Source organism: Scophthalmus maximus, chromosome 15 (genome assembly GCF_022379125.1).
Source record: "Scophthalmus maximus strain ysfricsl-2021 chromosome 15, ASM2237912v1, whole genome shotgun sequence".
NCBI lineage: Eukaryota > Metazoa > Chordata > Actinopteri > Pleuronectiformes > Scophthalmidae > Scophthalmus > Scophthalmus maximus.
Window position 1 is genome coordinate 12,487,682 of NC_061529.1, and position 27,245 is coordinate 12,514,926.

General features: G+C 45.0%; 2 protein-coding genes across 12 annotated transcripts; both read left to right on the forward strand.

Moving 5' to 3' along the window:
* Window positions 1-914: 914 nt before the first annotated feature.
* Window positions 915-14,344, forward strand: LOC118286694 (intraflagellar transport protein 43 homolog A). Of its 5 annotated transcripts, none has more exons than XM_035611340.2 (9): window positions 915-1,050; window positions 2,182-2,283; window positions 4,777-4,847; window positions 7,101-7,136; window positions 7,949-7,995; window positions 12,767-12,839; window positions 13,509-13,584; window positions 13,722-13,784; window positions 14,035-14,344. In XM_035611340.2, the coding sequence occupies exons 1-9, from the start codon at window positions 1,006-1,008 to the stop codon at window positions 14,143-14,145; spliced, it is 624 nt and encodes a 207-aa protein (XP_035467233.1). In that variant the 5' UTR covers window positions 915-1,005; the 3' UTR covers window positions 14,146-14,344. The 5 variants fall into 5 exon arrangements, 4 of the variants coding, with proteins under 4 accessions (XP_035467233.1, XP_035467234.1, XP_035467236.1 ...); XR_004785440.2 differs by having other exon boundaries at window positions 984-1,050; window positions 13,722-13,883; XM_035611341.2 differs by having other exon boundaries at window positions 1,011-1,050; window positions 12,739-12,839.
* A 2,910-nt stretch (window positions 14,345-17,254) lies between these two features.
* On the forward strand, window positions 17,255-25,584 carry LOC118286692. 7 transcript variants are annotated; one of them, XR_004785437.2, is made up of 6 exons: window positions 17,255-17,546; window positions 17,658-17,724; window positions 18,358-19,251; window positions 21,672-21,727; window positions 22,303-22,589; window positions 22,745-22,928. XR_004785437.2 is itself a non-coding variant. In XM_035611337.2 (4 exons), exons 1-4 carry the CDS (start codon window positions 17,418-17,420, stop codon window positions 24,111-24,113), a joined length of 249 nt encoding a protein of 82 aa, XP_035467230.1. In that variant the 5' UTR covers window positions 17,255-17,417; the 3' UTR covers window positions 24,114-25,584. The 7 variants fall into 7 exon arrangements, 2 of the variants coding, with proteins under 2 accessions (XP_035467230.1, XP_047183223.1); XR_004785436.2 differs by lacking the exons at window positions 22,303-22,589; window positions 22,745-22,928 and adding an exon at window positions 24,099-25,584; XR_007029779.1 differs by having other exon boundaries at window positions 22,303-22,928.
* Window positions 25,585-27,245: the final 1,661 nt, after the last annotated feature.

Genomic DNA, 27,245 nt, shown 5'->3' on the forward strand with positions numbered 1-27,245 from the left:
TACGGATGGACGGGACAAGTAACAAATAAGAATGAACTTATATGCAGTTGTTTTGCTGTGTACTCACACAGATTCCCATCAATTCACCTGATCACTGAGTAGGCTCTCTATGTGCAAGACTTTTGACAACATTTGCAACATCTAGAAGTAGTAGTTTTAGAAAGAGATCAAATGCAGATGGAGGGGCAAAGGTTCACAAACAAAGGATTGCGAAGGTGCACGGGGGAACCCAGCCAGCCGTGAAGATGCTGCTACTGCTCGGGTCTGCCACAGCGACATAAATCATGCACAACAGGGACATCTGGCGGACATCAGAGGGATGACTTGGTGGTCGTGGTGGGTGTCCCTTTCTCAGACTGTGGACATTGACCTGTGTGGGTGAGATAATGTGGACGAAGGAGAAAAACAACTTCATCTATTTAGACAATGGAGCAAAAATATGATGGGAGTTGTGGGAAGTATGTTGTTTGTTTGGTAAAAAGGCGAAATCTGTCTGAGACTGTTTGGATGACATCAACTTTCTGCTATCCCACACCCCATCCCACACAACAACGCTGCTGTCCTGCAAGGGAAACTGTTACCATGCCAAATGTCATTCAGGCATGGGCTTGACTCTAAAACTGTTATCATGCCAAATGTTCTTCTTCAGTTCACATATCTTTGTCTTCAGCCCATCTCTTGAACAGTGTTTAGTTCATGATATCCTCTAATGCGCCAGAATAAAAAAAGCCCACATTTTATTTTTAATTTTTTTTTTTAAATCACTATCACTATCAACTTATCGATAACGGGAACACAAAGATAGATAATTTGCCATTGATACCCTCTGTGTTTATCCTTAGCAGTTTGTTTAGATAGAATGGCACCATGGATGTATTATAAGAACGCATACTACAGCCACGCTTCCTCCTGATTGGCGTTACCATGGAGAGCGTTGCTGTGTGACGCCTGGTGGTATCCAGGAAGACGCTGGCCAGACCTCTAGTCGTAACAAGGAGGGGAGAAATGGACGACAACTTTCAGTTTGGAGATGCCGGAGCGGTAAAAAGTGTGAGTGAGGGTCCAGTAAAGAGACACGGGCGGGGGGTCAACGTTGGCTTCGTGTTGCTGTGCGTGGAGCTGAGACCTCAGCGTTAACGGCGCAGCGAGGCTAGTGCTAGCCACTTAGCTATCAATGTTAGCCAGGGCCAGGGAGTGTGGTGGCTGTTTAAGATGCCAGCAAAGAGTGTGTTAGGTGTTATTTCTTTGAAGCGTTTGCACAACAGTAGCAGGAAGGTTAGTCCCTGACTCTGCGTCACGACGTGTATTACTCGCTAAGTGGATGTAAATGCTAACGTTAGCCACGTTAACTGCTGTTAGCTCTGGTAGTAGCAACTTCCCGACATGCACAGCGCTGTGTTTTTGGTGACGTCATGTGGTCCGTGTGGATTTCCAATCCAGCAGGTTCCACCTAAAAAGAGATGAATGAAAGTCTGTCAATCAGAACTGGAGTGCTTCACATCTTTAGATGTTAATTGGTTGTTGTATTTTCGGTAGCGGCTGCAACATGCCTGCACCAAACATGTACACACACACACACACACACACACACACACCGTCTATTTTTTGTAAGTACATCCTACCAAGTCGATATGCCGAGCCTGCTCACAATCATGTGCACCGCGATACACCGTGTGTCTTCTGAACTATGTTTAGTTTCAGAGTTGGTCTTTCATTATTCATTATTTGTAGCTGGTGTTCTCTCCAAAATGTATTTACAGGTAGATATTGCAGTATAAGCTCCAGAATTCTACCTGACAACAGCAATGAGCTCAATTCTGATTGGTTATTTATTTAATTTGCATTTATTTTGATCATGACAGATCCATGCCTTTGATGGCTGGTTTGAACTCACACAGTAATGTCAGCCACGACAAGACTGAACGAAATTGCACTATACTTATTCTGTTGATACACACAGAATCTCAAACTGAGTGGTGTTTTATTGTCATCACATATATTTTTTGTTTTCCGCTCAAATTTCTGTGGAGGCATTGTCTCCCCTGATGAGCCACAGCTGGATATTTCAGTGTAAAACACTTAAAGCTATTGACAATAACAAAGTATTTTGTAGCAATCGCAAGAGCCAACATATGATTTTCTTAAAAATCCAAATGTCTTTTCCATGTTCACATTTTCCAGGTTGCAAAGTCTGGACGAAGGGCTCGCCTTGCTGCAGATCAATCTTCCTTTGAGGATTCTCGCCACCAGAGGAAGTCGTCCACCACTGCTTCAATGGGAGATGTACGTGACCATGTGATAGTAGATTGTCATTTGCATGCAATGATTTCACCTCACAATAAGCATCATCAATATGCATTTTGGTTTTGTCTCATACATAACTTAAAGGATGAAGACGAGGTAGGTAGCATGGAAAAAAACGTGTGACTTTGCATGGCTTCTGTTGCTGCTACTGCAGATATCGACTTTACACCATTTTCAGTAGTCTTTGATTTATTAATTTAAGTTACCCTAAAGATTTGCTTCAGCTCAGTCGGTTCAATTTGATATCCAGACCTGCTGAGATTCACTACCTCTCACTTTTTCAACTTGACATGCATGGTGTAAAGCTTTAATGGAGTGCTTATTTATGCAGGGACATTTGAGTTGCCATTTTCTACACACAGAACTTTCAGAATAGCTGCTCTTCATTCATAGTCCTGTGTGTATTGGATCTAATGTACTGGCATGAAGTGTTTTCAAGTGTTACTTTATACAAGCTCTGAAACCCTTTAAAACTTTAGAGTCACACAATACTGTAATTTAACTCTTATAATTTGTCTAATATAAAATTAGAAGATTACATCACAAATATCCTGATGACTCTCCCATCAGTTTTCACAAACCCTGACTTTAAGTTGTGCAGAAATGTTTTCATATAGTTCTCTCAGTGATCCCTGCCTCTTGAATCACATTTGATGTAATGATGCTAAATTTAGACAATATATATATATAGGATGAAAACATATGAGAAAAGCCGGAGCAGAAGTGACAGTTGAAGTACAACAAATTATTTCACATCACTATAACTGGTATTTATGGAATCTGTCACATCTTTTGGATTGGCAAACTGTAAACCAGCCAACATTCCTAAAGCAAAAAATGTCAGCAACGCTCTTGCTTTAGGCTAATCTTCCCAAATTCGGCCAACTTCCCCAATATATGAACCAGTATTCTCGCGCCCTCTCTGACCTGTTGTGAACATGCAATACATTTTTCCAGAGTGTCGTGCGACCGGGTGGGTTTATTTGCAGACTTCGTTTATCAACCCTGGCCCCTTCTGTCTAAAATACCCAACTGATTGGTCAAATTCCTGACATCCTTTTAAACAAAGACTCAAATGCTTTTATGGGCTCATAGAGTTTGGCCACCACAAGTTCCTTGCCCCGGAGACCATTAGAAAACCCTAAATTAGAAACCACAAGGGCCAAACTAATTGCCTTAACAGCCATAACTATTTTACTACAGCTGTGAGGTTCATATTTGGTCACACAGAATTGGAGGCGAGGATTTGTTTTGTTTCTCAGGACACTCATCGTCCTTTCCATTTTAGTTGAGTGAAATAATGTCCGATGAATTTATTACACTCAAAGTAACTTGACCTTATTATCTTGTCTCTTGTGAAAATTGGTCATCGTCATGAATATTAAGCATTTAACATCGGGGACTTCACATCACTAGGAGGAATTTCTACAAAGCTTCAATTGTCATTATTGTAATCCGTTTTTTGGTCTTAATAAAGAGAGAGTTATTAATTACACAAATTGGAGGGAGCTTGTTAGGCCTCAGCTCTCTCGATTAATGGTAATATAGATTGGAGCAGAGTGGGCTCCCTTTGCCGTGCTTAATGGTGACATTCAGATTTATAAATGGCTTTCGTAAAGGAACCAGCCATGAAAGATTATTTCTTCTTTCATCATAAGCGGAAAAAAAAATCCACGAGCACTTTGTTCTCTGCAGACCCAATTTAGTAATGAGAAATGTTGTGCATTTTTTTTCTTCTCTTTTCCGTCTTTCTTCTAATTCATTTGTCTCGTGTCCCGTCGCCCCCCTGTGCGCTCTGAGGAATTTATTCATTCAAGTGCTGGTCTCAGGCTCCCGGTCTCAGGATTGAGATGCATACTGAGTTTACTATTTTCAGAATCAAAGAATGAGAGGGAGAGGGTCATTATTTTCTGTGAATCTATTTTGGGGTCAGAGTTACAGGCCCCGGCAGTTCCCACACTCTGCCCCATATGTTTTGGAGAAAACTATGATAAAAATATCAACACAATGGAGTGCATAGAAATGACTGTGCTGCACATACCAGGCATACGGTAAATTGTAGTAGAGCTTTGCTAGTAACTTCAATATAGGAGTTAAGAATATATTTTTGGGTTCAGCCAAGCATTTAGCAGGACAATTAAATGTACTTAATGTTAAGCTCTGTGTTACATTTTGTTTTTGGGGTCTTGACTTTCTGTTGTAGACAAGAGAGCCCTCTGCTGGCTTCACAAATCTCTTGTTTATGCACTTTGTACCTTCATAAAGCACAAAATATGGCCTATTAGTCACTTTGTCAAGTAAATATTATCTTGGCTCATAATTTTGACATAAAAATTAAATATAAACAATTCTGTGCTTAATTTTCCAAGACTAAGGCATAACAACAGTGAAAACGCTCACTTATTTATCTTCTGTGTGAGTGAATAAACATCCAATGAAGCTGTTTACTATGAAAAGTGTCTCTACTTCCAGGCACCCCCTCCTAAACCGGCCCGTCGGCAGGGTGGCTGGGCAGAAGAAAGCTCTGGGTCTGGATCTGCCAAGTACGTATTTCCCTTTTTTCCCACCATCGCCTGCGGCTGAACTGAAGGCACGGACCACAAGTGCCATGGTTCTGTGTTATGTGTTATTAATGAACTCTCATGCTGTTGAATGAGCTTATTTATCAGTGCGTATTTGGCACTCGGGCAGTGAATCAACAAGGTTAGAGGGAGCCTGTCTGAGCAGGCAACTCTCCATTCGTCTTCATCTGTGAGCAAGGCGGTAATTGACATGGTTAATGCATCAGCCACAGGAGGGCACTGTTAGTCAGCTAGCCACTTGATCACTGGGGTTTCAAGCCACTTAATCACCCCTTACCACCGCAGTCTGCTCCATACATGGGGATCACTACGTGGAGAGTTCCAAAAATATTTGGAACAAATGGAAGCTGTCTGCTTAAAGATTTGTGACCACTAACACATCTAAATATAAACACTCAACATAACTAACTCACTGTGAAACTTTTTACTATGCTGTAGAACCACCTTCCTTGTTTTCTCTTCCACCTGCCATTCTGTTTGTCTTTCCTTCCGTCTCGCTGGAGCTGAGAGCAGAGGAGATGCATTGAAGTGAACAGGCTCAGCCAATTGTGTTTATTTGTGTAGTTTGCTGCACCGTTAGTGCAAGCGGGGAAAACGGCAAACTCAATAGATCTTTCCCTTTCTCGCAGAAGGTCAGCGTGTCGCCTCTCTGCTTTTACATAACCCCGCTTGATACCCGGTCTCAAAGTGATTGAAATACAGGAGGTGTAAAAGGGGTTTGCACGTGCATTGATCCTTTCTGAAACAAAGTAAGTAATGGTCCCCCCTGGAACCGGCAAGGACTTTTCCCTTCAATGTCACCCCTCATGCTCAATCACCGCCGTCCTCCTCCCACTAATCCCGGCGTAGAAATCCCGGGATTTGTCGATCTATCACTTCTAATTGACACTAAATGATCTGTCAGTTTATTGATGAACCTTTGAAACCAGGTTGTCACAATATATTTTATCCCTAACAACTTTTTCCAGACAGTTTTACCATGTCTATTGCTTTGCCTTACATGAGTCTTAATCAAGGGGCCTGTAATGTGTCTTAAGTGTCGCCACCCCCGCCCTCCAGACAGGACACAGTCCAAGGGCAGCTAGGTAGCTCCCTCAGCTCCTCTTTGCCCTGCCCTGTTGGACTCTTGTACCTTCAAGGCTGTTGGTCAGGTCCCAGACAACATTGATAAGAGGCTTGCTAATTGTTGTTTTCATCATCTTTTAGTTTTTTGTCTGGCTTTAAAAGGACTAGTGAAGCAGCTTTCACTTTCCCCAATCCGCTTAGTAAATATATAAAAATTTAAAAGCATTTTATGTATTTAGATTAATGAAAGTTGAATCCTTATTTTAAAAATATCTCCCATTTTACACATTTATGCACAAGCGGTAAAATGTTTTCGGTGATGACACAATTTGCAGCATACAAAAAATCAAAAGGAGGAAACCTCAGGAAAAACAAGAGCACGGATCCCACTTATATTCATTGTGTTAGGAGCTCCTGAACATAGTCAGAAATATGCTGAGGTTTGAATCCGAACAATCGAGGTGATTTATTTTAATAAGCACTGCTTAATACCTATATTTTAGATGGATATGCAGATATGTTTGAATAAATAGTTGTGTTTTAAATGTAAATAAACTATAATCCTGGTTGTGTGAAAGTTTGAAAATAAAAAGCATGTCACATAACTGAATGTTTTACCTATAATACCAGTAGGGGGCACTACTAAACCAGAAGATCCACCAAAAGCATTTAGCATCATTTAAAAAACAAACAAAAAAACTACACATTTTTGTCTACTAATCAAAACAAACCAAAACTTACTCTGCTTTGATTGTTTTTTCCTCAATATGTTGCTTGATATGGTTAAATGATTATGACATAATCATGCAGTCATTTTTTTTCTTTTGTATCTTCGATGTAAAGTTTGACTGTGGTGTTTCTTAAAAAAAGGCTGTGTGCTAAAAATAATGTGTTGCGGCAGAGAAGTGTCCAAATATAGTGTTGTGGTGTCTGGCATCCTCTGTTCAAGCTGAGCTGTATAAATGGAGAGAAGTCTGAAAATAGCTGCCCGATCCAGCAGGAGACAACGCTGAGGAAACAGAGGGGAGAGGAGACGACTATGGTGGACCCCACTGAGTCTGATATTGCAGAATTACTATAATTAGAGATGAACTGGAAATGTCATCTCATTTAATTGGTCTAACAGTGGCTCTCTCTGCTGATATACAGATCTTCAAGAAGACCTGCAGCTGAGGATGTGGAAGAGTAAGTTTACTCGGACACCTTGTCCATATTTTTAGTGTCCTCAGTGCAGTCGCTGATTAAATTCAATGACACATTTTTTGTGTGCAATAGGTACGTTTGCATGTCTGTTCCCTTTGTATTGAATTGGAAATGGTGCTGCACTTTCAGATTGTCCTTCGTCGCAACTAATCCCTGCCTTCCAAGAACAATCACTTAACATGATTAAAAAAACAGCGTGACTGGGTTGTCATCACTTTTATTGCTGTTAGGAGCCAAGTTTTCCTGTTATTCTATTTTTTTTCCATCACCCTCCCTCACATCATTCTGTGACAAAAATAGACATCACCGTGAGGAGAGGCAGGTAGAGGACGCAGTGCTGTATGTTTTACTCAACGCAGTTGGAGCCTGGTGCCTCAGCGGCTGTTGTCGGGCAGAGGCTGTGTGAAACTAAAGATCTTACCCTGCAATAAACTCCCTTATGTTGTGCTCCTGTCACAACTGTCTTTTCTTAGTCAGACTTATTCAGACTGCTGCTCCAGCTGGGTTCGTTTAAAAAAAAAAAAAGGCAATCTTGTCCAGCGTATCTAGGCTGGTCACCCAGACAGCATCAAAGAGTCTCGTCGCACCAGTCCTTTTGGCAGAGGCCAATATTTCAGTCAGAATCAAGCATCCTGTCTTCAATGAGAGAAAGGCAAGACAAAAAAAACCACGCCCATCATCAAAGCAAAGTAGCCCAGGAGCCAACTCACTCACTCCCTGTGATGACCTCACCATTGGGTTCCATTTTTGAAAGCATTTAATAATTCATGCTCTCACACTTCCTGTTTCTACAGCCGGCGCCTGCAACCACAAACTCCCCAGGGATCAGATGATGAAGGAGGTAAGAGCACCCTTGCAATCGCCCACTCCGTGTCTCCTCACGGGTAAAGAGGAGTCCTCCAGTGCCTTTCCGGCACATTCATCCCCTGGAAGTAGAGCAGACAAGCAGGCAGTCCGATCATGCTCAAACTGTCTTTCTCTTTGGATGCAGCGTGGATTCACGCGTTTGAACTCTGCCTTTGACCACAGAGTGTGTGACACTGTATAATCACGGGTGAAAATGACAAGTGCATATGCTCATTCACTAAGGTTAGATCCGTAGTTGACGGCGAATATTGTGACAGGATTTGAGTGTTTCCCTCGCCACCCAGAGCAGCACAGTTAGTCACACACATGCACACACAGAGTATCAGGCAGGTGCTGTTGAATACAGATCGTGCATTAACGTGGCTCCTTTGACCGAGTCACCTGAGGGCCCAACTCTGCACCACAAACTCAAAGCAGGACCGAGGGAGGACATTTCAGCAAGGCCCTGCCTATTTGGCTCTGTTGTTCTATTTCGCAGTGCAAAGCAGCTGGGAAATAGGTAAAACTGCCCAAGGAAGGACAAGTTGGCAGCAGGAAATGCTCAGCTAACAGCACAGAAGGACTTATTCACACCAGTACCTCATACATTAATGGTTTGTGGACAAATACCATTTTAGATCAAAAATGTCCAACCATAATTTTTCCTTAAAACCCAGAACATCCAATATAATTAATAAAAGCCAGAAGTAGAATAATTTAAACAACCCAAAACCTGTTATGAATATTGAAGTTAAATAGCTTTTAGTGTTTTATTGAAATATTTGACTTTTGATATTTGACTTTTCTCATGATTTTCTCATGAGAAAATGAGAGACCGTAAGCTTTAATATTCAATTATCTCTTGTTCATTGTATACTATATTGTATTTCCTTTTAAAAGTCTGACTTGCCGATGCGTGTTGTTGAAAGTTGCACATAATTACAAAAGTATTAGAAAACTGAAAATGATAAATAACAATGAATTGGAGACATAAACCGCAGCATGTGAGCTACAGTAATTTGGTATAATAATACTATTACATGTATGTGTACACACACGCGCACACATGAAGTGTCCAGGGGGTTTGGTTCTCTTGCAGTTATTGCCGCCAGAAAGATTATTACTCTGTGGAGGGAAACCTCTTAATACAGAGCCAGAGGCAGGGGCATTGGAAATTACAGTGCTGCGGGTTAGTGAGATAGCCCCTGCGATCTTGATTATGTCCCCTACCCTTATCCCTTATGTCTACTGGCTACAAGCACAGAGGATGGAAGAGAGAGAGAGAAGGCGAGCTCGGTCCCCTGCTCACATCTCCCCATCAGCTGCCCCCTCAGCCTCCTGCTGGTCACTTAGAATAGCGCCAGTATCGCAAAACACTTGTGTGTTTCATGTCTCAGTGTCTTTCCTCTTAATCGGTGATGTGCTGGATATTGTCCCATAAGCCATTTTAAATGGATTCTGTGCCTAGGTAATCATTTGCCTGGACCCCTGCATGGTAATGTAGAGAGATGTCCTATTCTCCAAAGTCGCTGACTGTGTGTGTGTGTGTGTGTGTGTGTGTGTGTGTGTGTGTGTGTGTGTGTGTGTGTGTGTGTGTGTGTGTGTGTGTGTGTGTGTGTGTGTGTGTGTGTGTGTGTGTGTGTGTGTGTGTGTGTGTGTGTGTGTGTGTGTGTGTGCGCGTGTGTGTGTGCGTGTGTGTGCGCGTGTGTGTGCGCGCGCGCCTGTGTGTGCCTGGGCCTGTGCCTGCCGGGACTATGTCTACACTCACAGCAAATTATCCCTTTTGATATTTACATGCTTCAGCAAGGAGGCCGGACACAGCCGTGTAATAAGGGTACGCGTGGCCTGCCCACTGCCAGACAAAAGCCACATTGATACATGTCCAGCCGAGGGAAGGAAGTCAGAGTAGGTGATGTGAGCCGTGCTGAGGAGAGACATCTCGGCCTGATGGAGTTGCCCTTTGCATCAGAAAAAAATAGCGGCTTGTTTGCAGCTGCTTTGATGCCCCGTCTGACCTCCAGTAATAGGTTGAATTTGAAGCTCATTTAAAATTGTTGTTCTTTTTTTTTCTCTCCACTTAATAATAGCCTTTGCATATAGACAGCATATGCCACTGTTATTCACACTGAACTCTCACGGAGTGCGTTAATAGTGCATTAGCTGCTGAAATGAAAAATGGTGTGTGTGTGGACAGAGAGACAACCCAGGAAGCTGTTTGCAAAGAGTTGGACAGCAAGGCTTTTTGATGTCATTGCACTAAGACCATTAAATTTGATTGGGGGTCCAGGGGGGACGGTTTCTGCTGAACGCTGTGCTTTGTAAATGAGAGGACAAAGTGTCACCGGGGCCTCATGAATATGAAATACCCGTGCCTGCATTTATTTGGATATCAGAAACACAGATGAATCTTGTCAGCAGCTAAACGAGCGTGGCATTTTTAATTTGGTTTAATTAAAAAAAGAGAAAGAAATGAGTTATCAACACAGGGTGAGGTTTTTGTGAAAAGTTTATGGTGTTAGGTTCAAGTGTCAAATGTGTTCAATGTCAAGTACAATCAAAATAATTTCACTTCATTGCAACACACCACAACTTTCATGGAGTACAGAAATTTTGCGTTCCATCGTGGATCGATTTATATTTTCAACTTCACTTTATTTTCAGGAGTTATTTTGATGGAATGGTGACACAGATGCCGAGATATTTCCTCACATCAGATGCGGACTTCCATCTCCTCACCTCTATTTAGCTCCTCTATTGACTTTCCCCTCGGGGTGCAGTACTGTGGTTAGAGATTACTGACAACCCTCTCCGTGCAGTCCAGCTCCCTTTTTCTCTCACTATCGGTCTGTTCCTCTCTCTTTGTTTGCTTCCTCCCTCCCTCTCTCTCTCTCTCTCTCTCTCTCTCTCTCTCTCTCTCTCTCTCTCTCTCTCTCTCTCTCTCTCTGTCTGTCGTTGTCACTGTCAACACTCGACTCTGGAGCTAATAAGGATGTGCAGTCTGCCGCCTCCCCACAAAACACTGGACAGGAAAGATACATGACACCCAAGTTTACACAATTTCTATAAGGACACTACTGTACATTTTTTACTACACAAATGTACATTCATCAGTTCAGTTTCAGTTTTGTTAGTCATATTTAAGCAAACAGGGTCAACAGTAAAACAGGTCAGCTCAGCAATAAGACGACTAGTCTTATAAAATAGAATATACGATATATATGGGATGATATATGAATATAATAAATTGCTATATACACAGAATATGTTATTTTTTGCTAACGTGGGATTTCTGGTGCAGTAGCAGCAGTCATGGTTGACTGCATGTTTGTTTTTTTATCAACCATCAATCAATCAAATTTGATCAGTATAGCCCATATTCACAAATCGCTATTTGCCTCATGGGGCTTAAGAATTTGTACAAAGTGCAACATCCTCTGTCCTTAACCCTCAACTAGACCACGTAAACTCCCACCCAAAAAGGTTGTAAGCAGTGCAGTAAACAATAGTCAGTGCAGACAAGCAGGTAAGCAAATATGTGATTTGTAATATTTAGTTACATGAGTTGTGAAGGCTGACTGACTGTCCCTAAGTCTGGTGGCACGTGGCCATGCTCCTGTATCGTCTGTCGGCAACAAGCGGAAGAGTCTTGAGTCGTGGGCGTCTTTGGTCCTTGATGATGCTGTGTGCCTTCTGGTGGAAAATATCCTGAAGGACGGGGGGTTTGTCTCCGTAGCCATTTTGACGCTATGGGCAGAGCTGGGCCCGGTACAGAACCCATCGGCACGCTTTCGATGGGGCACCTGTTGACGCTGGTGAGCATGCTGGTGTTGGGGACGATGGTGGCGTTCTCTGTCTCATCAGGAAACGAGAGTTCCTTGTGTAGTTGGGGAGGTGCCCCCCCCCCCCCCCCCCCCCCCCCAGACAAAACATTTTTTCCTCTTTCATTGTTGAGCCCTACTTTTCTCTTTAGATGTACACTAACCTTTTGATTATACTGTCATTTTTGAAAACATTTCAATCAGTCTCTTCTTTATTCATTAGTAACCATTTATCTTTCTACCTTTATCAACCAGTTCTCCTACCTCCATTATCATGCCTGTCTTATTTCACTGCTCCAACACATGTACATCCGAAAAATGCTGTGAAAGTTTGCCCCGTCCTTCTTGGGAGCGGAGCCATCCTCTGTCCTGTTGCGTTTTGCCAATTAAAGTGGGTTCCCACTGTTTGAGCAGCGGGTTGGCGGCTCCTGGCACTGCAGCCCCTGCCAGGCCGCACTGTGACTTCCGACCCCACACAGATGGGCCCACAAGCAAATACTCTTGCACATTGCCGGATGCCGCCCCAGTCGGAGTGGCAGAGTGGACATGGAGGTCGGCCTATCGGCCACTTTGGGTCCTGGAGGTGGGCGGCGCTGACAGGGCCCAAATGCTAAGGTAGCAGGGGGTGCTTTCTGGGGAGCCCCTGGCCAGCGGCCCTCTCACAGCGGGAAGAGCTGCCGCCTCACCTCCTGAATATTCATGGCCGCATGGCTATTGTGACAGGGCAGCTCTTATGAGGATGTAGCCAGAGAGAGGGAGGGGAGGAGGTGCCACGCAGACATGGTCTCACAAACATACTAAACCAAAACAATGTGTGAATCTATACAATGGGGGTTTACTGTATTTTTTTTTTTTAAAGGATGATTCTGTCGTCTAGAAACTGGTTGAATTTTGACACAATTTATGAATTCATCTGTTAGATGTGGTCTCTTCTTTTGTGTTTTTTAGATATCCCAGTGATTCCAGACCTTGACGAAGTTCAGGAAGAAGATCTCACCATGCAAATTGCAGCTCCACCAAGGTAGTGTGCACTTCTCTCTCTCTCGCTCTCTCTCCCACACACACACACATACAAACACAGAACCGTTGACCTCTGTGGTCACCTGTCCTCCACTCGGGTCATTGCAGTGTCTTCGCTTTATCGGCCGAAATGGAGAAATAACAGTTGGATTTGATTTATGCAACTCTGTTACCAGGGTCCTGACTAACTGGGCCCTTTGATTTACAGGGCAGTGAGAGACACGCCGACATGTGTCGAATACGTAGCACGGCTATGACAGCGGTGGAGGTTATTAGGCTGGGGCTTGCTCTCTGTGCGAGATAATATCCACATTGAACTCATTGTGGGGGCAATGTAGCGTGTAATGTGCAGTAAGTAGGACTGGCATGCACTGCTAGGCCCCGGCCACTTTGAGAGCCCCCCCCCCACACTTAATTCCAACCCACAGATAAGCAGCTGGGTTTCAATTTGAAGCGTTTACCACTTGGCAACCATCTCCTGCTCTCTGTGGTCCTGGAGCCTCATTGTGCACAAACTCCAAACTTCTCCACAGCCACTTCACGGTCTTGGTTTGCTCATAGTGGGAAGGTACCGCAGTTGGGATGGCTTCTATTTTTCTGTGATGTGTAGTCTTGATTTATGTATTTGAGGCCTATTCTGCCATATTCTGACTTTCTGTCACCTTGTTAGCATTCAGGTGAACCGGGTAATGACCTACAGAGATCTGGACAATGATCTGAAGTATTACTCTGCCTTTCAGACCTTAGTAAGTCAAGAGCATTTATTTTTATATTCTTTTTGATATTTTCATGCCATTTTTGTCAAGGTGGGTCATTTTATTCGGCATTACACATCACCCCGGTTTGTGCAAGCTAAGTCAATTTCACTGCTCTCTTTCTTCAGGACGGAGAGATTGACCTGAAGCTCCTCACCAAGGTTTTAGCACCAGAGCAGGAGGTGAAGGAGGTGAGTGAGTTTTTTAGTAAATATAGCTTGTGAGCTCCCAGCGAAGGCCTGTCCAGCTGTTTCTAGAGCACCAGGGGAGGTTGCCACTCTGTCTCCCAGGTAATCAAGATTTATGATGTGTACATTAACACCCTCTGCTCTCCTTCCCCTATTTTCCTCTCTTTGCTCCCTGTGTTCCCCGTGCTCTCTTTCTTGGTGCGTCTCCTTCTGCCTCCTAATTCTTCTTTGCTCCCTCTCCTTCGCCCTGCAGGATGATGTGAGCTGGGACTGGGATCATCTGTTTACAGAGGTGTCCTCAGAGCTCCTGATGGAATGGGATCAAGGAGAGAATGAGGAGCCGGCTGCATTGCCCGTAACATGAGGAGGAGGAGGAGGTTTGGACTGAGACTTTGAATGGCTCCAGTGGGAACTGGGTGAATGTCCATTACACAGAAGGGCCAGTGACTTTGGTTATATTAACTTTAATTACTGTTTGTTATCCATCGATTTATATTCTGTAAAGTGTATATACAACATCCCTTGTATTTTCTAAATAAAGTTCACTGTGTAGTGTTTTCTGACCCTGTCTTTGTTAGGTTTTTTATTTTTTATTTCACCCTTTTTGTTTGTTATTTTTTAACTTAAACAGCCTTTTGGCTGGATTTTGTTTGAAAAGCCCCCTGAAAATAGCTGTCAAAGATAAAAATGCCCCCCTCTGCACTGTCTGCATTATCAACAACCTCATACAAGTCCAAGGTTGATAATCAGCTAAGCTGAAATCCAGTTGATTGTGTTCAAATTAACATTCCTCATTAAAGCCCACAACCTTATTGTTATTGACTTTGCCATTGACTTTATCTTCCAGCTCTTCGATAGGAGCAACCCCTTCTTCACTATTATCTCAAATGCATTGAACAGAGTTCCTATTGACACACGGGGGATTAGCATACATTATACATTTTGCTGGATAAAGAAGAGTGGATGCAAGTCTGGCAGAAGACAACTGTTGGTGTCAGGTATGTGTTATTTAAAGTCAAACAACAGAAAGTCCTCACAACAACTCTGACTAAAGCAGAAGGGCTCGGAACACTGCGTCTCACACTGGCTCTGAATTCGATCTAGTTTATGAAATACATTGTGTACCATGCATTCAACGCATGCTGGTCTCGTGTATCAGCATTCAGTTTTGTCTTTGGTTCATGTGTGTGAATATAAAAGCCGGCTCCAAAGTCAGGCCAGGTCTATTAGGGAAACAGCTGTAACATTTACAGATTGTGATTAGGTTTATTTCTGAGGCAGCGAGCAGTCTCATGGCGTTCGGGGATACACAGCGAAGTCCTCAAGGACACAAGACCTACGCATCTAACAGCTCAATCACCGCCCATCACAAATAGATCCAGATTTTTTTTTTTTTCATTTGGCGGGGCCTTGAATCAACTTCATCAAGTGTAATACCTCAGGACTAAGCCATCACGCGGGATATTTGTGCTCAGAATATTTGTGTGGTGGAATATTTGAGCTCTGTGCTCAAATTCAGCGCGTGATCTCTATGTCTGTTCCTCTATCAGACATGCAAACGCACCCCCTCTTCTTTCATTACCGCCTCCACAATTGGCTTATTTAGCTAGACTTAATGAATTCTGCCCATATGCCCCGAGCAGCTGTTATGTTGCCCCTTCCTCCTGCCCCTGCCGAGCTGCGAAGTGTCCATCCATGTAGAGACAACCTCTAGCTGTCTCTCTAGAGAGGGCTAAGCCTGCCACTCCTCCGCTGGCAGCCGGCCGGTGCTGTCTGAGGTGGACTGTGGACGGGCCGGGGACTCAGATTAGGGCCCCGTGATCACGGGTTGTGGCCCGCCTCAAATGATTGGCCCGAGCATCGGTGGATCAGAGAGGGGATTATAGAAAGAGAGAGAGAGAGAGATCCAGAGACGCTGTTTGGCATGTGCATGCATCCAGCTTCTCAAAGTGACCTCTCTCCACTCCCTCTTCCCGCTGCTCTCCTCTCCCCCTTTATTCCCTCCATGTCTCTCGGTGTAGAGACTGTATCCCGACGCTGCAGCGAGGCTTCGGACTGACCTCTCACGGTCTGAGCGCATTGAATTCAATCACATCGACAGCTGCAATATATACATTATGTCCAGCGAGGACGACAGTTGTGTTGTCGGAGAGCTTTGCGGCTACGACGGTAGCTTTCAGACGAACGTGGTGTCACCGGGAGGTGAGCCGAGTTTGAGGCCCCGCTGACGCTGTTCGTATCAGATCAGACGATATAGGCCTCACATGGGTTTAGGGAGTCATTTGTTTTTGCCTTGACATTTTTCTATTAAAATAATGGAGCCATTACTGCTGTAAACATCCACGGCGCTCCCAACGCATGCTTCTGTAATCGGACATTCAAAACGTCCCAGTGATGACACAATGTGTCACCAAAACTCTGAGTTTATGTAGGGAAAGATGTTTTCGTGTGTGAATCTACACTGTTTGTTTTTTAAAGCAGCAGTTTGTTACTGACGACTCACTGTAAAAGCTTGAGGCCACTCTGGACCAGCTGAGCACACGGAGTTCCCAGGCCGCTGGGTTTAAATGGGTAATATATCTGTGCTTTTATTGGGTCCCTCGGTGGAAATGACTTTTCATTTTGTGGCAAAGAAAACAAATGCAAGGAAGTATTGCAATTTTAATCAAAAAAAGACGGAGGCCCCATTAATGTAATGTTTTCCTGCTCCCCGTCGCCAGGCTTGTCTTAATGTAGTTTGATATTGGGCTCTAATTGGAAGGATTGAATAGAGATAATATGCTTCCAGCCCTCGCTAATATGCTCTGGTGTTGACAGAAGTTTATACATCTTATCTGGTCTCAATATCTGCCTTCCATATGGCCCAAAAGCAATATGCTGAAGTGTAATTAAAGAAAATGGGGAGATGTGGAGATAACTTGGGCCCGATGTCGGGGCCCCTCTGACACAGAGTGAGGGGTGAGGACAGACATGCTAAAGCTCAGGGAATATTAGGACCAGTTCATTCCACCAGGGGCCGCGAGCCTGACCTGGCCGGCACCGCATCAGTCAGGTGCCATGAAGCAGCCACGAGAGGACGATTATCGGTTTGAACAGGCCAGAACACAGAGGCATCCTCCTCTTTATGCCAGAACGAGATGATGTTTTTACACACTAATTTATAACACAAGTATATGCAAGGTCTATTTGAATTCTGATGGTGGAAAAGATAGGTGCAAATGCAACCATATTGAAATTGCTCTTGTGTCTCTTTGAGAACGAGCCTCAAACAGAAACCGTGGTCTTTAAGACTCCACGATATTTTAAGTTTAAAGGAGAAATCCTCACCACACAACTAAGGCAGTCAGATCAATATCATTTTTTTCATCAAAAGGGGATTTGCCTTTGAAATAGCCAGATTAAACAGAAGTGTTATTTTTCATATACGGCACCTTTAAAAGCCTGCAGGGGATTGTGGGAGAGGAGCAGGAATTGCTTCACAAATGAGACAATGAAAGTGATATCTTTTTTAGGATCCTAAAGTTTGACGGGTTAAAAAGTGTTTTCAGTTTGGTCAATGCTGTTTTTCTCCTCTCTTCTTTAGTTAATATTCCATCGCTTCGAATCCTTTTTTGTTCACCCCAGGTGGGCTCGGACATGAAATGGCGCGGACGGTGGCAGCTTGGAATGCCCCTGGGCATCTTTCGGCCGTCATGTTGTCAAAAGACCTGGGAGGGGGAGCGAGAGGGCCGGGAGTGTTTTTTTCAAGTATAAACCACGAAATGGGTGAAAAAAAAAGAGAGAAGCTTCTGTTCTTTTTGTGGCTGTGAGATTGGCTGAATTCATTATTATCATCATCATTATTATTATTTCCCTCTTTCTCCTCATATGTTTTAGTGCGGCCCAGGGTTGGAAGGCGAGACGGGTTTGAACATGAAATACGGTCGAGCTCCACATTTGTCAGGTATTTTATTATTTCCCTTCTTCACCTCTCAGTCCCGTACGCGAGGTCCTTCATTTTTCACATGACTGGTTTTCTTATCATTGTGGGCCCTCTCCGCTGGCCTATGAGTGACTTAAAGGCAATAAAACACAAAACATTCTGTAAAACACGGACGTCTCTCTAGTCGTGGAGGCCCCGGCAATGCCTCTCCGGGAAATTATGATAATAACTCAGTGGTGGTTGGTGTGTCCAGGTCGCTGTGGGGGGGCTGGCTGCAATGGGAAAAGGTTCACCAAGGTCCTCTGAGCAGGGACAGGTCAAGGTGGCCTGGTGGGCCTCACCACCCCCCCCCCCCCCCCCACCCCTTCTGTCATAAACTCTTTCTATCATGCAGGATGCCGGCTGCAGCCAGGTACACACCAGCACCTCTTTGTCTTGTAGCTGTTGGCGATAAAGCAAAGGCTGATGGGAGAGTGGTTGTGTTGGCCCTCTGGCAGCGGCGGGGTCAGCCGTGGAGCTTATCGTGGCCAGCAGAGGAAAACGCCTGAGTCAACACAACTCCCCTGTTTGCCCTCTGAGGGTCACAAACGTACTCCTCTGCTGCTGTGCTTTGAACTTTGTACTTTCTTTTTCTATTATTGTCCCTTACGACAGAAAGTCACGAGAAACAGCGGGAGAGCTGTGTGGTCATAGTTTTCGGTGCCTGGATTTGCTGCTGGGTGGAGGGAGGGGCTGGATGTGGCCCCGCAACACCTCTCGAGTGTGTGAATGAGAGGGAGCGAGGACAGGAAGAGAGCGAGGGCTCCACCACTGAGGTGCTGACAGAGGGGATCGAGGGGGCTGAGATTGCACCTGTTCCGGCCCAGCAGCCTCTCAGCAGGGCCTCGCCAGAGTCTCGGCCTTCTCCTGGCATCTGTGATGGGGGCCAGGGCCAGTCCCACCTCCAGCGCCTGCTCCACCTCTCCTTTGCTCGTGGACGAGAGAAACGAGGAACGAGGAGAGGCTCCATCTGCCGAGGGCTCGCCGTGGTCTCTGCGGCCCGCCCGGGGAAGGGGCCTGCTGGGCCTCCGCGACTGTGCCACGGGGGTCTCTCAGTGGTAGACCACAGCGAGGCACATCACACGTCACATGCCAGCTGGCCAGGCTCTCTCCTCTGTAAACAGAGACTAATGACCGCTCAACACACACACAGACACACACGCACACACGGCCCTGGGTAGAATGGAGGAGGGGGGGGGGGGGACGACGCTGCTGGTGGAAAATCTTGGTCTGGTTTGGATGAAGAAAAGCAGCATCCCGAGGTTACTGCGCAGGATTTGCTGCAGCAGGAGAGGCTGTTTGAGCCTGGGGAGGGGGGAGCTCACCGTCACAGTGGGACCTCGCTAAAGCTACTCTCTGTCTCCGACTCCATCAGGCCACCACATCACAGTCCCCCGGTTTCCTGCATGCATGCAACATCACAGGCCTCCCATCGCTCCACAAGCCCCCGGGCTGAAGCTGGTCCGCCCACTGAGTCTGTAAAGCTCTCATAGCGGATCCCTGTTCCCTGTGAGTTCTGGGGAGGAACGCTGATCATGGGCCCCTTCTGCGTTTTAATCAAATTCTAATACATTTTCCGAGGCCTTTCCTACTTGTGGGCCCTGTGAACTGACAGAGCTTTTCACCCCACTGATGAGCATCAGTCAGTGAGCCTCACCTTTACTTCAACTCTACGGAACACGTAGCATACAACAGACCAGCCTCGAGCTTTGTGTCTCCAGACTGAAGGACGTTTGGTTCGTGCTTCCTGTCCCGTCTCATGCAGGATCTCCTTGTCTGTGTCTTCAGAGCTCAGTTTTCTCAAGAATCCCCCTCTCTCAATCAAATTAGAATTATTTTTAGCTTCCCCCCAACCAGATCATTTCATATATGTCCCGCTATCTCATTCGCCCCGATGTCCCCAACACATGCATTTATAGATATAAATATATATCGAGATATAAATAAATATATCAAATCGAGGATGGGAGTAATGTGACATTGAGTGTTATTCCCCAGTTAGGCGGGGAGAGGCAGGGAGGTCACTCGGCTACGCTGAGCCAGTGGCAGCCCAGGCCCCGCTGGTCCACTGGAGTGACTTGGCTTCATCTACAAACTCGCAATAAATATCTGGCCATCATTTATTTTAATTCACTCCTTTCTTGCTCAGATGGAATGGATTCTTAACCTTGTAGGACAAGGACACCCGCATGCTGCCTGCCTTGCCTTAGCTGCTAAATTATTCTTCATTCTTCAGGGGGGAATGAAAAAAAAAAGAAGGGGAGTCCAGCGTTGCTCAAACTGTCAGCTCCAATGAAAAGCGCGCCTGAAAACGTTGTCACTGAACCTCCTGGACAAAAAAAAAGAAGAAGGGGAGTGGGCAGTGAACGACAGAGTGAGAGAAGTGGGGGAGCAAGAAAAGGGGGAGAAGGAGGGGTGGGGAGTCAGCAGCCTCCAGAGTGATTTATTTGCCAAATCAGGACACAATGAGTCGATTATGAGTCCTCTAATAAGAGAGAGTGTTTGGGGACCCACTAATTGGGCATGATTGAGTTGCAGTCTGGGAGCAGGGCGAAAAGGGAACCTGGTCGGCGGCTGTCATGCAATCATCAGCTAATCAGAGCTTTGAAATTAAAACTGCGTGTTTAGGGTAGAGGACGGTATAATGGCAGGGACCTGCCTCAGCTCTGAGGCTGTCACTGTGTGTGTGTGTGTGTGTGTGGGTGTGTGTGTGTGTGTGTGTGTGTGTTTGGTGCCTCTCATCTGTTGTCTTTGGTTGTCTTGAAGTGGACAGTGAAGTAGCTGTAATCAGCCCAACACTTCCTCCAATGTGCGTGTGTGTGTGTTTGTGACACAACTTATCATATACCATGAGCTTGGAGCCTGCATTCAATGCAATTTATTTTGCATCAAGAAATTTAGGATTTGCAGGAAAGACCTTATTGATTTTGATTCATTCAAACATTTTCATTGCTATTTTAAAATTTGAGATTTACAAAGACTATAATGAACCTTTATATTGCGTATTTAACATGGTGCAAGAAAAAATTCCCATCATCGTAATGAAATTCTGTAAGACTTTACTCAATCATGAGGTGGGGTTTTTTATTTTTGATCCTAAAGTTTCAGAGTTTTGTCCCGTATCTAAAAATGTTGGGATCATATTCCAGTTTGAACAGTTGTGTTCACATGTCGTCACTAGGGGGCAGTGTTTGTCCGCAGTGCATCGCGAGAGAAAACTGACGGGGCTAATTAACGTCAGGCGCTTTCCTCTGGTTGTGTGGGTTAAGCCGGATGAAGCGGAATATCACGACAACAATTCAATATAATTAGAGCATCTGTATCAGAAAATGTTAAACATTCATTTTAAAGACAATAACCGTTTCCCCACCACCCAAGTCTTTTTTTTCACACGCTGACCTGCTGTGTCCACTTACTGCAGCAGCATGCAGAGCAGACCTGTTTTTATTCTAAAGAGCCATAAATGTTTGCATTAGTATTCATTTTTTTTTTTTTCGCGTGACGATACTTTCATGGAAATAATCAATAGTGGTGACCTGTGAGATTAAAAATGTCAACAAAACGAAAAATAAGAAATCAAGGTTTTGGTCACTGTATTACAAAACTACATAAAAACAACAGATGGTACAATTTTATCTATTAACTTCTTTTTTCTACCAATCATTCTCATTTATGATGAACACATTCACTATAAAATGTGGTCTCTCAACCAAAAATAACCATAATATTTCTAGAAATATAGTTTGAGCCTCATTGGTTCTCTGTAGTGAGTTCATAGTGATGTTAGGGTGGCTTTGTGGTTTTAGATTGAGGATTTTTAGCATGATTTTTTTTTTAAAGAAATGTACAGTGCCGTACATTATTTTGCATTAATAACTTTATTTTCTAAAGGGTATTTTATAATTTAATGTTTTTTCCACTCATTACAGAAAGCAAAGGACTGGCTGCTCCGGTCAATGCTGAATGGGATTTGACTGCAGAGACTGTAAGTGTCTGTAATGTGTCAGATATCTTTTAATTGATAATATAAAATCTGCTTTCATTTAAGACAAATGAAAGCAGATTTCATGTAAGTAAATTATACTGCAGTATTCATGTAATCAAATCAATATTTTGGATAGCAGAGTAGAAGGTATATGTAATTTTCATTTATCTCAATGAATGTATTTATACACCCGCTTGTGGTCCTCTATGCTGTAATAATAAAATTAATGGAGTGTTTAAAAGCTTCAGTCATGTGACACTTAAGCGCCTGACATTTGCTGCAGATGTGTCCCAATGACATTATCTGATTTTCAAGAATAACTTTTAATTTGATCAGTTTCAATATTTCTTTCTTTTCTTTTTCTGAGCTCTCCTGTTTCCTGTCTCTGTTTGCCGATTTTGCGCCAAACAAAACGCACAGTATTTCTTTCAATCCTCCCAAGGCCTTGTCTAATTGTGAATGCGCCTTACATCTAAAGAAGGCCTCACTATAAAAATCTGAAGTGGGTTTAGGCACAAATGGGATTAATTCCCAAAGAATGTCCTTTGCTCTTCCTCCCATAATTTCATTTGCAGGGTCCACAGGATGAATAGCCAAGCAGGCAGCGATGTGGAACTGGAGGACAGGCCTTGCGGGGCCTGTGCTGCTACACTGCAGCCTTCAGGTTATGTTACCTTGATAATGTCACAGCTGCAGGAACCACACCGCCCACCGTACAGGACTCGGGAAATCCAATTATCCGCCTTCTAATGTGTGGAAATTTGACGCTCTCATTTCGGAGACTTTGGCTCCATGCTCTGCCCGAGGACAAACCTACCTGAGAAAGATTCCTGGGATTGTTAATTATTTATTTATTGACCAGGTAAGATATCCAATGGCTTTTCACTGAAATCTATATTACAAGAAAGTTAGTAAACCCCCCCCAAAAAACGAGTTTTTCCCTTAACAAAATCACGTGATTCAGAGTTGAAAATCAGTCTAATTAACTTTAGCGAAGTCCTTTTTTTTTGCTCGTAGTTTAAATTTCAGGATTCAGTTTCATGCATGCAGTCACTTGGCTCAACAGCAGCACACCGATTGGAAGAGAGCAGCAGCGCTGATTCATCCTGGAGTCAGCCAGGTCTTTGTGACAGCTGTACATGGGAGCAGGACCCACCTGCCCGGGCCCCCGACTGTTTTTTGATTTAATTAAAAGGAAGAGGGTGCATCAATTTCAGCCGCGTGGCTGGGAGATGACAGTACACAAATTGAAAGTAAGCATCTCTGTGGAGCAGGGAGGGGGCCGGTCCATCATTAACATGGAAGACAATTCGGTGTGCAATGTAACAAGATTAGAAACATTATTATCATTCAACCGCTCAACATAAAACCCCTGCCACGGGAAGAAAAAAAACAAAACAATTTCATGAAGGCTCTTTACTCAGGACAGGATGAGACAGGCTTGAAAAAACAGAAAGCGTGGCACCGTCGCCGTGATATTGAGCCGAATCACATGTGTGCATGGGGAAGCACACAGCAGTGATTACGTGTGGCGTTCTCCTTCGGTCCGATCCAAAGGCTCCGAGCCGCCGGAGGAGCCCCATTAATGAACAGCAAAGACAGACGAGTCTCTCTCATGCCAAGCAGGTTGCCTCAATTGGATTAGTGAAGCTGAGATTGGTATGGATAGCTGTCTATGTGCCAAGTGGCCATTACCTCAGCCAATATGCCAATAGGACTGTACACAAAACAGGCCCAGGATTCCCCTCAGTGATCTCAACACTCACAGTGGAGTCGGCAGCTGTGGATTTCTGGAGCATTACAACTGTGCGGAAATATTAACGTGCCATGAACATCTATCAGCTGTGATAACGCGAGGGTTAAACAATTGATATGATGGCTGCAGTCGCCCACTGCCATTATTGTTCAGGAAATACAAATCCCCGTGTGTCGTCTGTCAGTGGCCGTCACACTGTACACCATGAATGGAAAGCTGCCCATTCCTGGCGCGCGTCTGTGCTTCAGAAGCTGATGTCATGTTTTCTGCACGGCAATGACGGGCACTGTAGATGTCAGTGGACACCGGGGGCCCTTCTCCAACCAACTATACAAATGGGCATGAGTGTGAAGAGCTGGGGAAATGTTATCAATCACCCTGCGTCCCAGCGGAGGAGCTGCTGGTGTTTATGTAGAGAGTCCCCCTCACACTGATCCATATAAACAGCTCTGTGATGTATTGGAGCAGATGAGCAGGGGCCGGCTCTGACGCATGACTGACAGCTCATTTGACAGCCCCGGGAAAGTGTGCAGCGAAGTTTCAATCTAATCTAATGCTGCTGAAGGAATGAAATTGTGGTGTGAGATTATGTTTTCGTGTTACATCCCCCTCTAGGACAACAAAGGCTGAATGGGACGGATATGATGTGGATGACCCCCCCTCCCCCACCCCCCACCCAGTCCAGAAGGTACGGGTAAATGGAGCCAGACGCCACAGTCGACAGTCAGTCGAGACCACCTGAATCCACAACTCTCTTCCAGCAATCCGCTCCACAGTCCAGTGAATCAGGTTTCTGAAGAAAAAAAGGGGAAACTCAAGCCAGGCTCAGAGCCATGTCTGTGGGTAAACAAAAACATTTTTTGTGTCATGCATTATCAATCAGCTGTCTCGTGGGGCTTTCCAAACAGGTAATCTCTGTCATTCAATCGCTCCACCGCAGGAGCTGGGTCCTCCTGAAATGTGATAGCCACAAAACAGACATTAATATTAAGTTGCGAGGGAGATCAGCTTCTCTCTGGTCTTCTCTCCCTTCTCCCCTTTTTTTCATAAGAGAAGAATATCTGTGTCGGCCACCTGCACCTTGAAATCAATATCCTTTATTCCACGGTGTAAGCTTACAATAATATTTGCGATTGGAAGCCTACATATTCATATAGTTATTGACACAACATAAAATGAGCCAGAGCCGACTTGTGAAAATGTTTCTACATACCAAGCTCAAAGGTCACAAGAGGTCACGGGGAATATTTCTTAATTACAGCAGAAATGTAAAATTATTTCAGCAGAAAACTATTAAACGCCAGGAGATTCAAACCTCCCAATGCATGCTCCCACTATGATTAATCATACAAGGCTAATTAGCCATTATACAGCTATTTAAAAAAAAAGAAGACTCTCAACCGTTTTCATTATGCCCCATCTATTTTCCCACCATCATAGCCTTTCCTCTTTTTTTTTTCCACAGTCGAAAGTTATTACAAACTGCTGCTGCACTAAGGAATAAAGCATCAACTTTCCATATTCCAACGCGCCAGGCTTTCTTCCCCTCCGTCCACATTTTATTTGTGGAATGAGGTCAGCCGTTGGCCTGCGAGTGTTGAGTGTCAGTTGTCGTTTTTTCCATTGAAACAGACTATACCCGGGTGTTTGGCCCTCGGACAGGCCTGACGTTGGCGTGGCCAGTGACCACAGAACCTGATCCCACACAATCAAGCGGCTGTGTCTGCCCGGTCTAAACTCACCTTTCTCAAATATGTCACACACACACACACACACACACACACACACACACACAAACAGCCTCGTCTTCCTTCACTTCCCGTGGTGCGCCTCTCGTCCCCTCTCCTCTCTTTCTGTTTCCACACTTCAGCTTTTCTGTGCGACGGCGTCCGTAGTTCCCTGCTAATTCCGCCGAAGCCCGAGGAACGTTCGCATTGTCTAAGTGATCATTAAAATTTATGGCAAGCTGACTTCATCCAGCTTGCTAGGCCACACTGGCATAAGTCATAATTATGTGATGACACTGTAAGACAGTGGGTCCACGCTGGCCCGCTCGTCCAGGCCAGTTAAATCGTATAATTAGCCCAGTAAGAGGTGAGCACTCCAGATTGGATAAGTTATTAAATGTTTGGATGAACCTGAGCTCCATTTCCCTAACTATTGCCTCGCTCCCCCTCTCTACCGCTCCCCACCTCCTTCCTCCATTAGTCCATTAGCAGTTATGTGATACTATATGCTGATGGGGCAGTGGACAGAGAAAGTGGGTAAATTAAGCCTGACCACTGCTTGTGTTATGGACTGCTCTTATAAGGTGCCATTGAAGGACACGACAAGACTCAAGAGAACGGCACATCAGTGAGGGACATGTGACCACCACAGACCTGATGGTACAGTAATGTGAGCTCGGGCTGAGTTTGTCAACTTGAAAAATGTCACTCTGACCTTTGTCGCGATTCCGAGACAGCGCGTTTTATGCTGATTGCGTTCATTAAGAACACGTACGTGTACAGTAACTCGCTCTTTTCACCCCACGGAATGATGCAAAGTTATTGCACTGTGCGACAAACACAGGTCAGACGGGGCAAACATGTCAAATTTAACCCCTCAAATTGCTCAATTTGTCCCCGGTTAAGCTGTGAAGGAAGGCAGTGCACTGAGGTTGACAGCGTGCCTAGTGCTGGGCTGTTGTGCCTCAGTGTGTGTGTGTGTGTGTGTGTGTGTGTGTGTGTGCGCGCGCGCCGCGCTCCACCAGAGGGTCTCACCAAGCGTGACTGCGTGTTATTCACACTGACGAGTTCCACTGTTCACTGTCACCTCTCATTGCGAGGGGAAACAAGCCTGTGGAGAGAGCGGTGGTCAGGGGAGGGTGACCACCGCTCTCCCCCCACACACCCACAGCCCAAGATCTAGCTTCTCCATCAAGGAGAGGCTGAGCGCCCATCAGCCTCCGTGGTTGTCCCTCAATGTCAGTCCACTCCTGAACAAACAAAACACTTGGAGAGCAGGTAGAAGCGGATATTCGGTCGCAGCATGTCCAAAGGTCTGGATATGTTTTGCGACACATTCTTCCAGACATTAGAGGAGGGGGGGGGGGGGGGAGCGATGTGTGTGGCCATGTTGCGGGGAGGTGTTTGATTTGTTGTGAAGACTCGAGCAGCGGGACTCAGCAGAGTCCAGCTTGGCCCAGCAGGCCTGCCGGGAGTGACACTTCCTCTCTCTGTCTCACCCTGCGGTGAGTCCCCGCAGCAGGGACCTGGTGCTGAGCCGCAGCCCCGTTCATCATCACCAGAACCAACCATTCACCGGAGTGAGGGGGCAGGGGAGGGGTTGGTTATCTGTGTCACTGCCTTATCCCTCGCCCGCTCCCCCCGTCCTCCTGCTCCGTCTCTGGCCCTTCTCCAGAGAGACCAAAAAGCCGGTCTCTCTCTCTCGGCTCCCAGATTGTTTTTGTTCCTGTGAGCAGACAAATAGAGTTTGGCCTCTTTCAAAAGAAAATGCCGGAGCTCATCTGATCTCACTGCCCTGAGGAGTGGCCTGGCCTGAAGGGCTAGTGATTGGAAAATTACAGTGCTACTCCAGCCGCATTGTCAGGGAGTCTCGGCCCGGACTCTGTTTTTGATTGTGTGAAAGGCCATCAGCTGAATGGCCAATCGTGCGCTTTTAGAACCCATCCATCAATACTGTGGAGTGATTGGCTGTCGTCAGACCATATTTAGATCTGGGTTATTTGTGGGGCGGGTAATGTTGATTTAGGTAACTCCT